Source organism: Castor canadensis, chromosome 2 (assembly GCF_047511655.1).
Source record: "Castor canadensis chromosome 2, mCasCan1.hap1v2, whole genome shotgun sequence".
Taxonomy (NCBI): domain Eukaryota; kingdom Metazoa; phylum Chordata; class Mammalia; order Rodentia; family Castoridae; genus Castor; species Castor canadensis.
In genome coordinates, this window is record NC_133387.1 from 157,000,476 (window position 1) to 157,017,825 (window position 17,350).

General features: G+C 40.1%; 1 protein-coding gene and 1 pseudogene across 2 annotated transcripts in view; one reads left to right on the forward strand and one right to left on the reverse strand.

Moving 5' to 3' along the window:
• Positions 1-17,350, forward strand: part of Rab8b (RAB8B, member RAS oncogene family) — a 67,391-nt gene that overhangs the window by 39,569 nt on the left and 10,472 nt on the right. For both annotated transcript variants that reach the window (XR_012445503.1, XM_020183018.2), the window contains exons 2-3: positions 7,274-7,334; positions 13,092-13,152. Coding sequence is in view for 1 of the 2 variants with exons in the window: in XM_020183018.2 (XP_020038607.1) it covers positions 7,274-7,334; positions 13,092-13,152 (122 nt within the window). In the remaining variant the exon portion in view is untranslated. The remainder of the gene's footprint in view (positions 1-7,273; positions 7,335-13,091; positions 13,153-17,350) is intronic.
• On the reverse strand, positions 6,480-6,581 carry LOC141420947 (U2 spliceosomal RNA; annotated as a pseudogene).

Consider the following 17,350-nt stretch of genomic DNA (forward strand, 5'->3'; position numbering starts at 1 on the left):
TGTATTTTACTATCTATATATATTTTACTGTATATATATATATATAGATAGATAGATAGGTATATACTATGTCTATATGTATATATATATGCATTAGTTGTGAGCAAACCATTTAGCATAAGAGTCAACTCAGAAAAAAATAAAAATCTATTAGAGTGAGTGTGTTGTATATTTAAATTAAAAAAAAATGAAAGTGACTTTGAGTCCCTTGGGTATGTTTTCTTACAATTGAGGTTTCCTATTTTATTGAGTAGATAAATATTAATGAGGAAAATAGGTCTTGCTTTAAAGCCATCAAAATGTCATGTTGGGCGTATTTGAACAACATGGAATCAACTTTGGAAACTTGCCTCCTGACTCAGATGTTGGGTTGGGCTGCCAGCTGCGTGGGCTGCAGGCAGCCTGGTGGGTCCTGGATTGCTCATGAGTCAGGATGATGCAAGACTGTCATTTTGAACATGAGTTATTGTATTATCTACTGCCGAAAAAATGATCCTCTTTAAAAGTCTGTTGAAATACGAAGGCTTTTTGACTAAATGTAATGCCCTTCAGAAGTTATGTTTTTTGAGGTTATAATAGTCTTTTTTTAATTAAAAAAAAACACTGCTCCTGTACTGCCAGGATGAGCTGTGGATCTTGCCGTTGTCACTGTGAAAGCCCCCTCTTTTCAGCCTCTAATCATTTGGGGATGGGATAAGCCAGGCAGGCTTGAGGACTTCCTTGACTGTAAGAATCACAGTTTAAGTAGAAATGTGTGGCAGCTCCTTGGGTTGCTTGCCATCGTCCTTTTTTTTCCCCCTTCTCTTCTGGTTCTTGATTAAACACTAAATGAAGTTCCTTAAGAGAACTACAGATTATCAGTAAATGTAGTAACATTCACAATAGGTAATAGTGACAGCTGTTATGATTTGTCCATATCATAGATTTATTATTACTGTAGAGGATATTATGATTGATGCCAACAGCCTTCCTACTCTAGTTAATATTTTTAGGAGTTCTAGATTGGGGGAGTAACCCAGCTTCAGGGATGGGCCTTGATTATTCTAAATTTAGGGATGCATTTAGATTAATTCAATCTTGGCAATACACCCCACCCCTTGCCCTGGGCCATGATTGGCTCAGGGATTTGGTTTTAGCCCACTGGAGCTTGACATTCCCATGGTTATAATCCAGAAATGAGAAATGAAGGAAAAGCCCTTGGAGGCTTTGGGGAAACAGGGATCTCTTTCTTCTCAATACTGCTGTTGTGGTCAGGAACTGCTATCAGTCAGAGGATAAAATTGATCCTCCCAGAAAGGCAGAGGCAAGGGAGAGCCACAACTACTAAACTGAGCCATCCCAGAACCCTGGCTCACCACTGGGCTTGCTAGATGAGTCAACAAATTACCTTTATCGAGTTTGGTTTGAGGTTTCTGTTATTTGCAACTGAAAGCACCCCAATTGATATAATTTTACAGCTAATTATTCTTTTAACCCCTGGGGTAGCCTCAGAAAATTACCTTTTTTTTTTTAAATGTTAAAATGAATGTTATTTTACTGTATATTGCTACTGGTATCACCAAACTAATTATAATTGCAAGTATTTTCATTTTCTTCTGAGAAAAAGATTTCTCACCATCCTAGCTATTCCTGTGTTAGTACATTAAGAGGTTGTTTTAGTCATCTTTACACTCAGGAAGTATTTAGCCCTTACATAAATGTAACTTTGTATTTAGTATCTGCTACATACATGTTTCTGTGTTCAACATAGCTTTCAAAGGGGATGGGGCCCTTGTGTGATTTGAGAGCAGTTATTTAGCAGTATGTCGACAGAATTCAATAACACAGGATTAAGTTACTGTGCAAAAGCCAGGCCTTGATTCAGGGATGTGGCTGAGTACAGAGCTGAGGAAAGAAGGGAGTGGTGGTCTTAGAGAAGGTTTCAAAGTGACATGGTCACTCAAAGGAGAGGAAAGGAAGGGTGGAGCCCACTGAGAGAAACAGAAGACTTGAGTTGAAGAGATGCTGAGGGTGCAACAGGAGAACAGGGCACCAGTGAACAAGGTTGAAATCGCCAGGCTGAGGATGTTGGATCTGCTCCTTCATAAATACCGCACTGACATTATCACAGAGGTTGTTGAAGTTATTATGCCAGAGGCATGGAGAGAAATTAGACCAGGGAGCTGGCTTGGCACAGCATCCTGGGAAGCTCTTACTAGAATCCACTCGTGAAGTGTTAAGAGCTACAGGATAATGGCATTTTTTTGAATGTCTAATCTCTTTGATTTATATGAAATTTTGAGTTCCCAAAGCTATTCACAGACGTTATCTAATTGATCTAATTGGATCCTCCCAGCCTTTTTAATGGTCGAGGATACAGAGATTCAGAACCTGTTAGTAACTTGTCCAAAAGTCAAGGACAGAACCAAAGCGCCAACCCAGATCTTTTGACTTCCCAGTTCAGAGCTCTTCCATTTTTAGTGAAAGGTCCTTGCTTGCTTTTTCCTCATGTATGCTCCACAGTCTATCAACGGGCTCTTGACAGCAGCGTCAACAAAACCTAAATTCAAACCTCCAATAAAGAAATGGGCAACTGAAATAAACAGAACTTTTTCAAAGGAAGAAATACAAACGCCCAAAAAACACATGAAAAAATGCTCACCATCCCTGGCCATAAAGGAAATGCAAATCAAAACCACACTAAGATTCCACCTCACTCCTGTTAGAATAGCTATCATCAAAAACACCAACAACAACAAATGTTGGCGAGGATGCAGGGGAAAAGGAACCCTCATACACTGCTGCTGGGAATGTAAGCTAGTACAACCACTTTGGAAAACAATATGGAGGCTTTAAAAACTAAACAAAGATCAGCCATATGATCCAGCAATACCACTCCTAGGGATATTCCCAAAGGAGTGCAACTCAGGTTTTTACAAAGGCACCTCCACATCCATTTTTATTGCAGCACTATTCATAATAGCCAAGTTATGGAAACAGCAAAGATGCCCCACTACCAATGAATGGAGTAAGAAAATGTGGTATTTATACACAATGGAACTTAGCCACAAAGAAGAATGAAATTTTGTCATTCGCAAGTAAATGAATGGAACTGGAGAACATCATCTTAAGCAAAGTTATCAGGCTCAGAAGGCCAAAAATTGTATGTTCTCTGTCATATGCAGATTATAGACCTAAAATAAATGCAATAATATTACTGGACACAGGTCACACACTAAGCGGAGAATGCGTACAGGAGGAAAAGGGAAAGGGAAGGAAACCCAAAACTTGAAAGTGTTTGATGTGCCCACTGTAGAGGAGTGAATAAGTAATCTTAAACTGACAGACCACTATGGGAAGGTGACTAGGAAGTAGTGAAGATGTCAGGTAGAGATGAACCAATTCTAGTTGTAATACACATGTGCATGGAAGCAATGCTAGGAATCTCTCTATATCCCCATCTTTATCTCAAGCTAACAAAAATACTGCGTCTTTCTTATTATCTCTTATGTTTTCTCTTCAACAAAACTGGAGAGGAGCGCAGAACAGGTTTTTCCTGGAAGCGAGGGGGGGGTGAGGGTGAGGGGGCGGAGCTGGGGGGAGAGATGGCCCAAACAATGTATACACATATGAATAAATGTATAAACAATTAAAAAATAAAGAAGTAAAAAAATTCAAAACCTCAAATTAGTGAAAATATAGTTATCACCCTCTTCTAGAATTTCCTCAAATAACAGAAATATAATACTTCTAACAAATAGACACACGCACACACACAGACTAAGTCAGGAGAAAGTTTCTGAAATGTTTTGAATGAAGGAGAGTGAGACTGCGAGAACCTCAGAATTGTTGACAGCAAACATTGTTTTCAGAAGACCTTGGTCTTTGCATTTCTGTGTGGAAGAATCCAAGCAGAAAGAGTGTGTATAAGTGGGGTTTATTGGAAGTTAGGAAAGGAAATACAAAGGGAACATGGTGGGGTGCAGGTGGAGTGTGCCAGCAGAGAGAGTGTGCTTTTCTTTTTCAGGTGTTTTTAAAATTTACACTAACCCATGGGAAGGGCAGACCCAGAGATTCCCACCCAATAATGAGTGAGTGGGGAGGGTCGTGGGTGGCTCCCAGCCAGGTGGGGGTAGTCTGGGCCATCCCTGGGAACCTGCATGAGACTCAGACTTTCCCAACTTCTAGCCTGCCTCAGACTGGCTACATGGAATAAAGGATGTCACCGTGATTCCCAGCTACAGGAGGCAGGCAGAGTCAACCTGGAAAAAACCAGGCATTTGGATATACATCATCTTTCATTTAAAATGTGAACAAACTATTAAGTGATGGAATGTTGGATATTTGTCTTGTAATTTTTTCTCCAGGTATATAGTATCTTGAAAATCATGCATTGTTTCCTCATTTTCTGTGCTTTTGTCAAAAGAAGAAGTTTAGGAAAAATAAATTTAGGGCTGGGGTTATAGCTCAAGTGGTAGAGTGCTTGCCTAGCATGTGCGAGGTCCTGGGCTCTATCCCTAATACTGAGAAAGGAAGGAAGGGAGAGAGAGAGGGGAGGGAGGGAGGGAGGAAGGAAGGAAGGAAGGAAGGAAAGAAGGAAAGAAAGGGGAAGAGGGGGAAGGGGGAAAGAGTGGGGGAAGGAGAAAGGAAGAAAGGATTAAATTTACTGGCGTTTAATTGGGCAAAGAATGATTAATGATCAGGCTGCTCCTAGAACCAGGACGGGTTCAGTGAGACTCTGGGGCTGCCACATGGCTTGGTAATATTTGTAGACAAAAGGGGAAGTGGTGTACAGAAAACCGAAGTGAGGTACAGTGATAGTGGCTAAAACTTGCTGTTTGCCTTATTTGAACCTGGTTTGACTAAAGCTTGGCTGCTGGGATTAAGTAGATTCAGGGAAGTTTTTGTTACAAAGCAAAACCCTAAGTTAGCTTTTTCAGTTTGCTTACTAGAGTTAGGTTGCATTTCCTTGTATAAACAAGGACAGGAGTATGTGAGGAAGGAAGCTTTCTCAAGCCAAATTTAGTTTGATTTAACAAAATCAAACAAAATTTAGCATCTTAAGCATTTTTACAGTTTCTGTGGTATTAAGTATATTCACATTGTTGTGCAAACTAATCTCCAGAATTGCAAATCTGAAACTCTATACCCATTAATCAACTACTCCCCCTTCCCTTCTCCCTGGTAACTACCATTCTGTGTTCTGCTTCTCTGGATCTGGAAAGTCATGAATTTTTGTTGTGTTCTGTTTTGCAGTGCTGGAGATCGAACCCAGAGCCTTGTGCTTGCTAGGCAGTTGCTGTACCACTGAGCCACATCCCCGCCCCAAGGGTCATGAATTTTTTAGAAATGTTAATCTCAGCAAACATTGATTGAGTGCCTGCCAGGTGCTGGGTATTTTTCCTAATGCCTGGCCCAAAAAGAGATAAAAGGTAGAGGAGCATTTCTAGAGGGTTTGGATTTGGAGGTAGATAAAAAAGAGAAATCATGATAAAAACCAGCATCTGAGTCTTAAATGAGCAACAGAAACAATAAGTTCTGTGGGGCGCTAGCAGTAATATTCATGATACACTGCTATGTTTTCCTTCTTCCACCTCGGACCCTGCAGTGCTGGAGGAGGTACCTTAGAGGAAGAAATGTGGAGCCATGCAACCTGGGGACTTTGAGTATCAGATGGTATTTGGTAACAAGAGTTATTAGTGAGGAAAAGAATGATTGGTTAAGAAGTTGTTTTGCTAAATTAGCTTTTGTGTCATCTCTCTCTCTCTCTCTCTCTCTGGATAGGGTCTCACGCTTTTTTGCCTTGGACTGCAATCCTCCTACCTACACCTGCTGTGTAGTGGGGATTACTGTTGTGTACCACCAATCCCTGACCCTGATTTTTGGAAGGAGTAACAAAAAAGGCTCCTTTAGGGAAAAGTACCAAGCAGAGAAGGGGAAAATCAGATTGGTTTATGCCTATAAATTATTTAAAGCATATAGGAAGCAGCCTTTTGGGGTGCTTTCAATCTCCATACGAATAAATACTGTGGAAGCATAGGTATTGAAGATTCTCCTACCCCAAATACCTATAGTTAATGTTGAAGACATTAGAGGTTACATAACTTACATGTGTTCTTGAAATGTTTGGGAAGTCACTTTAAGGAGTTCGGTATAGAATGCAAGAGAATAGAAAAATCTGAAAAGAAAAAAAAAAAAAGGCTGAGTAGCAAGATGATGAGGAGTAAGCAAATTGCAGCCCAGAAGTGTTCTCTGACCCACCTCAGAAACCTTACTCCTGATATATGGTGAAACATGCTGGCATGTGGCAAGGACTTTGTGGTTCTTTGTAGTAGAAACCCTTACATAAGTTTTGAGTTACCATGGGAAGGGGGAGTAAGTGAGGGAGAGGTTTTTGAAGGGCATGAGATTACTTTCAGATACTACCCCTTAGGCCCTGTTAAGCTTTTGCTTCAGGGAAATTCTTACAGTTACTAGTGACTAGGTCCTACCCTTGATCAGTTAAGTCAGAATCTCAGAATTTTGAATAGAGGACATATCAGATATTAAACTGACAAGGGCAGATACTACACTTGATCTTAGCCAACAGGCCAAGAAGTGATGAGAATCTCAGAATTTTGGGAAGAAGGCAGACCTAGTCATGATTGGCTTTTTTTGTGTGTGTGTTTTTTTTGTTTTTTAAGTTTTCTTAAATCTGAACTACAACCAGGGCTAAAAACATTCTACTATTTCAGTTCTAGGTAGTGACCTGTGGGGGACATTTATTAAAATGTATATAAAATACTTGCTATCTGTATAAAATTGAGGCTTTCCCTCCCCTGCCATCAAATAGGCAGGGTTTCTTATTCTTTTGTTAGATGCAAGTACTGGCAAAACAAATGGAAAAAGATGAAGAAAGACATTTTAAAAAGGCCCCATGGCCTTCTTTAGGGAAGGATGGGGAGGGGGGGCAAAGATTGGGAAGCATTGTTTATATGTATTTCAGGAAGTAGAAAATATGGTCTCTTCTCAGTCTATCTAAATTATGTAACTTTGCAGGATGGGGTCCATTTATGTCAAAATAATGAGGCACATAATACATTGCATTTAACATGTGTGGGAATTCTTTGCCGAGTAATTAGCATTCCTTTCTTCAGCCTGTATTCAGAGGAAACATACCATTCACACCCTCTCTGTGTTCACATTTTCCAGTGCGTTGGAGAGCTTTTTTCAATAGAAATCTTTGTCCTCTTCCTAGTAAGACTTGGATTAGATTTGAAACAACTTAGCATCTCCTTCTTTGTTTTTCTGGCAGGGATTGATTTTAAAATCAGAACGATAGAACTTGATGGAAAGAAAATTAAGCTTCAGATTTGGTAAGTAAAAAAATATATATATACACAGAGTATCTAGTTGGGAATTGAAAGTGAGAGTTAAAATGTGAATTGTGGTAAGTTAGAGGCATCTTGTGATAGCTAACACATCTTCATCATAACTAAGGGGAGATAGTAAGTAATGTGCCTCTGTCAAAGGCATCTCTAGCAAGAGTGGACAGTTGGAAATGGTACCTGAAACTCTTGGAGCCAGGAGAGATCTTGCAATCCATTCTTCCAAAGCTCTTAATTTTACATAGGAGGAAACTGAATGCTAAAAAGTATAAACTATTTCTTTTTATAGTTATTGCAGCTGTGAAATCAGATAGTGCAAAATGGCTAAATGTTACAAACACTAAACAGAAAGTACAGATCTACGTTTTAGCCACACTGCCTCTAAATTGAATAGTTTAGGCCAATTGCTTCCTTTCTGTGCTAGTTAGTCAACTTTCCATCACTAAAACAAAATACCTGGGACAATTAACTTACATAGAGAGAAAAGGTTTGTTTTGACTCACAGTTTTGGAGGTTCCAGTCCAAGATCGGTTGGACCCATTGGTTTGGGCCTTTGATTGGGGGTACCAGGTGACAATGACAGAGAATATATGGCAGAGCAAACTGTTCACCTCATGAACTAGAAAGCAAGAAAGAGATTGGAAGGGGCTAGGGTCCCACAGTCCCCTTCAAGGGCATGCTCCCAGTGACCTAAGGACCTCCCACTAAACGTTCCATCACCTTCAGTATCACCATCCTAGGAACCAAGCCTTAAACACATGGTCTTTTGGCGGACATATCCAAACTATAGCACCTTCTAGGTCTGCTTTTTCTCAATTATAAATTAGTTGGATTGATGATGTTGGAGTTCCCCTCTAAGCTCTGGTATTTTATAACTTATTTGCATATTTCTTCACATTAAGTAGAACAATGAGGACTCAAACTGGGAAATAGGGAGAAAAGAAGTCATGCTTTTGTCTTAATTCAGGCCACTCTGTATTTGAAAAAAAAAGTTTTCTCCTTGGCACCATGCTTCTGACATCATTGTGTGTGTGTAGGGGGTGGGGGGCTCCCCACACAGCAAACCATTCTCCAGAGGACACCAAATGAATATTCTATAATTTAATTGAATTCTGGAGGTAGTTCCAGATCCCACAGGTTGAGGGCATTAATCCTACAAGTCTTCCCACTACTACTGCTGCCAGTTGCAAGTAGTAGGTTGTCACCTGTTACTTCTGACTGGCCAGCTGTAAATCAAGAGTCCTCAGGTTTGAGCTCAAAACATTTTCATTTACCCACTTATTGTAAAGGATATCACAAAGAATACAGGTGATCAGCCAGATAGAGGAGATGCACAAGGAAAACTGTGTAGAAACAGAGATGGCACTTTTATACTCCTCCAGACATGTGAGCTTCAAGCCACTTCTGTATGTTCACCTGTCTGGAAACCCCCAAAGCCTGTCCTTTTGGGTTTTTCATGGAGGCTTCGTTACATAAGCACGATTGATCACATCACTGGTCATTTATGGTCAACTCAAATCTTTAGTACTGCTCCCCTCCGTTGGGGTTGAGTGGTATGACTAAAAGTTCCAACTGTAATCACACTGTTGGCATCCAGCCACATTCTGAGGCTGTTCACGACTCCCAGCCACCAGTCATCTTATTAACATACAAAAAGACATCATTTTGGAAATTCCAGGAACCAGTGGCAGAGACCAAATACGTATTTCTTACTGTATCACAGTATCACAGCTCCTATAACAAAAATACCATACACTGGATGTTTGAAACAATGGACATTTATTTCTCATAGTTCTGGAAGATGGGCAGTTAAAAATCACGGTGCCAACAGATGTGTTATGTAGTGAGGGTCTGCTTTCTGTCTTGCAGACAGCTTCTTCACATGCATCCTCAAGTAGCCCAGGAAGAGATCGTCTCCCTTATGTCTGTTTGTAAGAGCACTGATTCCATTGTCGAGGGCTCCGCCCTCATGATCTAATTACTTCCAAAAGGCCCATCTCTGAAGATTAAGCTTTTGGAGGAACATAAACATTCAGTCTATAGCATGTCTCCCATATCTCATTTTGGAAAATATGAAGGAAAGATTCCTTTATGATCACATAACTTAGCTGGTAAATTTCCAAAGAATTTCTCAAACTACAATGAATAAATATTCCAGATTACCAAATTGAATAGTTTTTTTTTTTTTCACTTGAACTCAGATGCTCTTAGATTTTTTTTTTTTCACCCTCTTAGAAACTAGTTTAATTTCTTTCAGTATGGTGTCCTTTGTGGAGCTGTATAGATTTGGAGCCTTGAGGAAGGCTTTAATTTGTTTATATACTTTACACACATAACCTGCAGGTCATTTAATACAATATTTTAAATAATTTTGGATGTGACTCAAAGCTTCAAGCTGTGAAATTTTCCACTGCTTAATGGCATCATGTTGGCACACAAGAAGTTTTGAATTTTGGAGTACTTTAGATTTCAGATCCTCAACCTATAATATATATCAACTTTTTCAGTAGGTTCTTTTTCTTCTTTGAATGTCAGAACTGGGGCAGTACTAGAATATTTTATCAAAGTCCTCCACCTCTTCTTTGATTGAGGAGGAAACTAGACTTAGAGTGGTTAGTTTATTTGAGGGCATATGGCTGGATTAGTGATAACGCTGGGAAAACCGTTACACAGATTTCCTGGGACACAATGTTAGCTTCATATGCTAGCCCACTTTAGTGCTCCCAATATACTTTTATACTTCATGAGAAAATATTGTGAAGATTCCTACAAGCTACCCTTTTCTTCTTGTTGTTTATTTTTATTTATTTGCTTACTTATTTTTGCAGTACTGAAGTTTGAATGGAGGCCTCACACTTTCTAGGCAGGGGCTTTACCACCTGAGCCATGCCCTAAGCCCTTTTTGCATTGGTTATTTTTGACATAGGATCTTGTTTTTCACTCAGGCTGGCCTAGACCACAATCCTTTCTTTTGTGCTTTCCTGCATAGCTGGGATGACAGGTACAAGCCACTGTGTCCAGCCATTGTCTGAGATAGGGTCTTGTAAAATTTTGCCCAGGTTGGCCTTGATTTGTGATCTTTCCGATCTGTGCCTCCCAAGAAGCTAGGATTATAAACTTGAGCCACTGTGCCTAGCTCATCTTTTGATATTTAGTAAGAAGTTAAATACTGCAAAGAAATGAAGATAATTTTTTAAAGACAGAAGCAAAGAAAATGTCTTATTCTGCTACAGTCCTGATTGTGGCAGAAGGGAGCATTTTTGGAGCCTATGGCAATCGGCTTTAGAACTTAACACAGAGTAGCTGCAATACTTTAGATGTAGTTTGCCCCCTGGGGTCCATGTGTAAGAACTTCATTCTCTAGTGTGGAAGTGGAAGATGGTTATGGAACCTTTAAAAGGTACACCTAGTGGAAGGACCTTAGGTCACTGGGGAGTGCTGCCATTGGAAGGGAATACTGGTCCTCACAAAATGAGTTGTCATAAAAGCCTGAACCTGACCCCTGAGTCACTCTCTGAATTCCTGTCTTGAGATGTGATCCCTTCATCCCACATGTGTTCCTGCCATGATATGTTGCAGCCAAGAGGGTCCTCACTAGAGCTGAATTGATGCCAGTGCCATACCATTGAACCTCCAAAACTGTGAAATAAGTAACCTTTATTCTTTACAAAGTAGCCTGCCTCAGGTATTTCATTGTAGTAATGCAAAGTAGTCTTATATAGTAGCCAAAATATCATGGCCCTGACTGTCATCACTCTGAGAAGCAAAGCAGTGGAGAACATCATTCTGAGTGAGGTTAGCCTGGCCCAAAAGACCAAAAATCGTATGTTCTCCCTCATATGCAGACATTAGATCACGGGCAAACACAACAAGGGGATTGGACTTTGAACACATGATAAAAGCGAGAGCACACAAGAGAGATAGGAGGATAGGTAAGACACCTAAAAAGCTAGATAGCATTTATTGCCCTCAACGCAGAGAAACTAAAGCAGATACTTTAAAGCAACTGAGTTCAATAGGAGAAGGGGACCAGGAACTAGAGAAAAGATTAGATCAAAAAGAATTAACCTAGAAGGTAACACACATGCACAGAAAATCAATGCGAGTCCACTCCCTGTATAGCTATCCTTATCTCAACTAGCAAAAACCCTTGTTCCTTCCTATTATTGCTTATACTCTGTCTTCAACAAAATTAGAGATAAGGGCGAAATAGCTTCTGCCTGGTATCGAGGGGGTAGGGGAGAGAGGGAGGGGGAAGGGTGGGTAAGGAAGGGGGTGGGGGAAGGAGGGAGAAATGACCCAAACATTGTATGCACATATGAATAAAAAAAAAAAGGAAGCAAAGTAGTCTTTATTCAGTCCTCACAACCTACATTTAATGTGGCAAGATTTCTTCTCCATCCTCATGCAAAACTGATTCTAAGTCAGCAGTGTATTTGAATCAAGAAAATGTGATTAACTTCAAAGTGCTTGGCTTCTATTTTCCCCATGAGTAGTTTGCTGAGCACAAAACAAATGCCCAAATACTTGATGCCAATCAATGCGGGAATGACAAGACAAGACTTTGGTATGAGGCTTGGCCTGTGCTGAACAGCTAAGATCTAGGATGCTTTAGTCTCATTCAAAAGAATGAACTATTTAGAGGCTGAGATGGGACCACAGTCCTCCTGAGCCTATTCCATCTTTTGCAGTAGTATTACCTACCCCCACCATTCTGAGGCGGGCATCATGGGAGCACAGTATGAAAGTATTTGATAAGGTAGCCATAAATGTTAAGGTATTTATTGTTTTTAATTTACTGTATTTCCCTTGGACCTTTGTCCCTTGTCAGAGTTTAGTATATATTAGATTTCTAATATAGTTCCACAGATGCCTCTTTCTCCCTTGTAATTATATTGTACAATCTAGTTTATCTTAGTAGCACAGGGAGTGAATTAGTTCTGGCTGTAAGTGGCAAATTTGAACATACTGATTTTCCCAAACATCAAAGATTGCTGCTATAAATATAATTAGAACTTTTGTATTTTTCAGAGTATGTGTGTGTATATTTTGGTGTTGGGGATCAAACCAAAGGCCTTGCATTTGATAGGCAAGAGTTTACTACTGAACCATACCCCTAACCCATCAGAATATATTTAATGGTATAACATCAGCTAAAAAGCCAGAACACATGAAAATGATGGGGTTTTGAGGTGTGTCTGTTCAAATCTCTGGAAGTATAGAGAATGATAAGTTGAACTCCAGGCTGCAATCATGGGCTTCACTGCTGGAGAAGTTCTGGAGGAGATCTATTTTATCATGCTCTGCTGAGCAGAATGTACATAGTAGTAAGTCTAGTTCAGTTGTTTGCTTTGTGTAGAAATCACACATTGGGTCAAGAAAGCAAAATGCCTTAATCATTAAGCACTTATAAAAAGAATTATCGCTACCTCTGGGAGTCTAAGAATTTAGAACTATTCTCTGTTCCCGCCCATGGGCCAGTTCCTAGCAGAACTTATGTATTTTCCTGTTTCTGCTTTTATCATTGAGGTTCAAGTTTTCATCCAAGTCATTGTGAGCTTCTGACAGGTTCCTGAGGCCACCATTCCTTCAACTTGGGAGGCTTCCTTTGTCTCTCATTCTCCTTTCCCCTGCCACCACTACACCTGTAGCAGACCAGAATTTTATCTCCTGCAGCTCAGGGCTCTCCTCACTGATGCTGGTGATGATTTTTAAAACCACTCTTTCCTTTGTTTCAAATTTTAGGGACACAGCAGGTCAGGAAAGATTCCGAACAATCACAACCGCGTACTATAGAGGAGCCATGGTGAGTGTGGGTTTTGTAACTCTTCCGGTGAAAGTAACACATGAATATTCATTGTCCATATTATAGGATTAAGCTGGAGTCTAGTATCATGGAGGAAAATAAAATTTTTTAATGTGAAAGCAAGAGATTTTAAAGGGTTCTTTACTTATGTTTTCTTTTTAGTAACTATATTTTGTTGTTGGTCTTCACAATAAATAAGCAGTAAACTGCTTTTAGATATTCTGGAACTCATCCACATTCTGAAGTGTTTGTATATTTTTGTGATTTTTTTTTTCCTTTTATTAATATCTTATGACAGTCTTAGCAAGCCACAAGCATTATGACTGAGTGTTCATTTCTTGCACCCTTTTGTCCCTCAGCCCTGTCTTCATCACCCCTTATCTCTCACCACTGCCACAGCATCCCCTGCTATGGCTCATCTAGCCAGGACAAAGCTGAATGACCCTCCAAGGCTTAGAATCTGGGGAATCATGACTACTAAGTCCTTTGCTGCCTTCTGGCTTTATTCATGTAATTTATAGCTTCATCACTTGCTTACTTTCCATTCTAATAGCATTACTCAACTCATATTTATATTGTTTTCTGGCTTTGGTAAATCCTGTGTGCTGCTGGTAGTACAGTGGTGAATAAGGTAGCTTGGAAGCAGAAGTTTGTGCTGGACTGTGCCTACAATGGCAGGCCCAGACCAGAGCTTTATCTCTGGCTTTTCGGCCTAAGCACAGGCCACGGGTGTGGGTCAGTGATAGAGCATGTGCTTAACATGCATGAGGCCCTGTATTCAATCTCAAAAAATAAATAAATAGATTAGGTTTAACCCACATCCAGGTTGGAGACTTGAATTATGATGAGATCTAATATGCTCAGAGAGTCTTTAAAGGTTGAAATGTTGAACTCATGGAGCCCAAGCTGGTAGATGGTTGGGTACCAACTGCCATCACACCCATCTCTTTGATGAAAAGAGTTTTGTACTCTTGGGAATGACAAAGGATGACAGAGCTGAAGTGGGTGCTGACTGTCCTTTGCCTTCAGGAAGATAAGGTCTGAATCTACAGATCCCTCCTTAGCATGCTGCCCTGCCTTCTTCCTTCACTGCCATTCACCCACCATTGTTTGAGTATCAGTAATGCATTCCACAAAAACATCAGGGATTCCCTTTTAAAGCTGTAGCATTTCACTAACCATCTTCTATGTATGTATTTTCTACACTCCACCCTCTGATACTTTTAAGATTGTAAAGTTATTATTTTCATTAAGACACTGATAGCTGTTCTCTATTTTGCTTAGATTGGAATCAGTGGGAAGGGACTTATTGTGTAAGCCAGGAACACATTTGTTTATTTTCCCCCAGGAAAAATTTTAGGAATAAAAAGAATGTTTTGCCGAGTGCTGGTGACTCATGCCATAATCCTAGCTACTTAGGAGGCAGAGATCAGGAGGATCAAGGTTCAAAGCCAGCCCGGGCTAATAGTTTGAGAGACCCTATCTTGAAAATACCTAACACAAAAAGAGAAAGGGTTGGTAGAATGATTCAAGTGGTAGAGAGCCTGCATAGCAAGGGTGGGGCCCTGAGTTCAAATCACAGTACCTCTCCCCACCCCACAAAAAAAGAACATCTTAGCAGGGATAATTTGAAATAGTTTACAGGTAATTATGGTTAGAAGCATCTTAGTCACACAAACTTTTCTGTTGAGCAGTTTTTTACATTCTGGAGTGGTATGTTAACAGTTTACGCATGCTCCTTTTCCCGTGGGAGAAGACAGGAACACTTAGAATGTGGGAGCAAATGTTTTACTTTGATGTCTGGCTGGAGCTCATGATCTGAGGAAAGAGACTGTTGACATATATTGAGGATGACCTGTCTTTTCTACGTACCTACTGCCTAATCCTACATATTGCTTCAAATAATTAGGAATTATCATTATCCTAGACAGTATTGTCTTTTCCATTCTAAAGGTAGGGATTATTGTCTCTTTTATTTTGCTGTGCACAATGTTGATGCCTGACGCAGGAGCTACTCAGTAAATACTTGCTGACAGAGAGGATCAATGAAAAATATCAGACCTATAAATAATCTTAGAAAAATCTTCAGGAAATCTCACTCTGTGAAAGTCTTGGAATCTCTCAGATCATCTGCTCCAGGGACATGTGGGGCCATCGTGTTTTCTTTGGGACGCACTATTTTCAACAACCGGTGGTTTAGTTTGGTTGGTTCTGGTAGACAGCATTTTGGCACCTGCCATCATGCAGAATTCTTTGGTGTGTTTCAAACACTTCAGCATCTTCTTAGGCCTTGCGGTAATCCTGATAGACAATCAGGCTTTAGTGGAAAAAGGACCATATCATTACATTATCAGTGTTTCTTATAGGCCAGCACCATCTTCTGAGTTCTTAGGAAGCTCTTTTTATTGTAGGATATACTAAATCATAAAGTTTTAACTGATATACTTAATTTGTATTTCCAGCTGATTCCCATTAATGTCAATTAGCTTACAAACATAGGAAATAGTTTAATGATTTCTATGTTGAAACCAAAGATATAAATGAATAATAGCTGCTATTTATCAAGTCCAAGCTATGTCCCAAGTTAAATAGTTTACAAAAATTACCTCGTTAGATTCTGAAAACAATCCTGTTGGAAGATTCATTGTCCTCAAGAGACTGACTGAGAGTGATAAAATGGCATCTCCAGAATTTCCCTGTTAACATATGGTGCAGCCTGAGCTAGAAGCTTCCCGCTTCAGAGTCTGTGCCTTTCACAGCACACTGTGTCCACAGTTTCTGTGTTGACCAAGTGAAGTGACACTTCATGACAGACAGGGAATGGGAATGAACAAGGTTGATCGAGCTATGGAAGTTATTTGGTTAGTTTTTAGTTATTGTAGGCAGCTAAACACTTTGAATCAGAAATTCAGATTCCTGTGGCTTTTTTTTATTGCAGTAAAAAATACATAAAATTTACCATTTAATGCCCTCCCCATTCCCTCCTCCGTATTTAGTAACTGGCTGTGGAGGGGAAGATAGCTGTCAGGAGTTTGCCTGGCACAACAAGGGGATTGAACTTTGATCACAAGATAAAAGCAAGAGCCCACAAGAGAGATATGAGGATAGGTAAGACACCTAAAAAATTAGCTAGCATTTCTTGCCCTCAATGCAGAGAAACTAAAGCAGATACCTTAAAAGCAACTGAGTTCAATAGGAGAAGGGGACCAGGAACTAGAGAAAAGGTTAGATCAAAAAGAATTAACCTAGAAGGTAACACACATGCACAGGAAATCAATGTGAGTCAACTCCCTGTATAGCTATCCTTATCTCAACCAGCAAAAACCCTTGTTCCTTCCTATTATTGCTTATACTGTCTTCAACAAAATTAGAGATAAGGGCAAAATAGTTTCTGCTCTGTATTGAGAGGGTAGGGGGGAGAGAGAGGGGGCAGGGTGAGTGGTAAGGGAGGGGGTGGGGGCATGGGGGAGAAATGACCCAAGCATTGTATGCACATATGAATAATAAATAAATAAATAAAGGAGTTTGCCTGGGCTTGACTGGCTAGGTTTTATTACCCTTCACCAAAATGATAGTACAGGAGAAATAGAAGATTCAGGAACTGACTAAAATAATCTTGTGTTCTACTTTATTGAATGTATGGGAACTGCAGAAGATACCTAACAGCAGATGTCCAGACAGTGGTCCCTAAGGGACACCTGGCCCCTGTCTACCTCTTCATCCTCATCTTATGCCTTCTTCCCAGCAGATATGTGTGTTCTTGCCAAGCTAATTCTCTTTCACTCAGTCCAGTTAGCTCTTGGACTTCCATGTCAGTGAGATACTTATAACATTTCTGCTGTTTGTCAGGTGTCATGGGCTTCCTATCTTCTCCCCAGCCCAACACCTCTGCACAGTTTAAAATTCTACTCAGTCCTCAGCTCTTGGCTTTAATGCCTTTTGTAGGGAAACTTTCCCTCATCACTCCAAACACTAAAGCAGGTTAGATTATGTCCCTGGCATATGAGCTCATAGCTCCCACTGCTTCTTCATAGCAACTGTCAACATAATAATTAATTGTAGAATCATTGGTTCATCAGCAGTTTTCTTTGCTAGCCACCCGTGAGAGAAAAAGACCTTGGCTGTCTTGTTCACTGCTGGTAGCACCTAGTATAGTATCAGGCACAGACTAGGTGCTTACTAAATATTTATGCTTTGG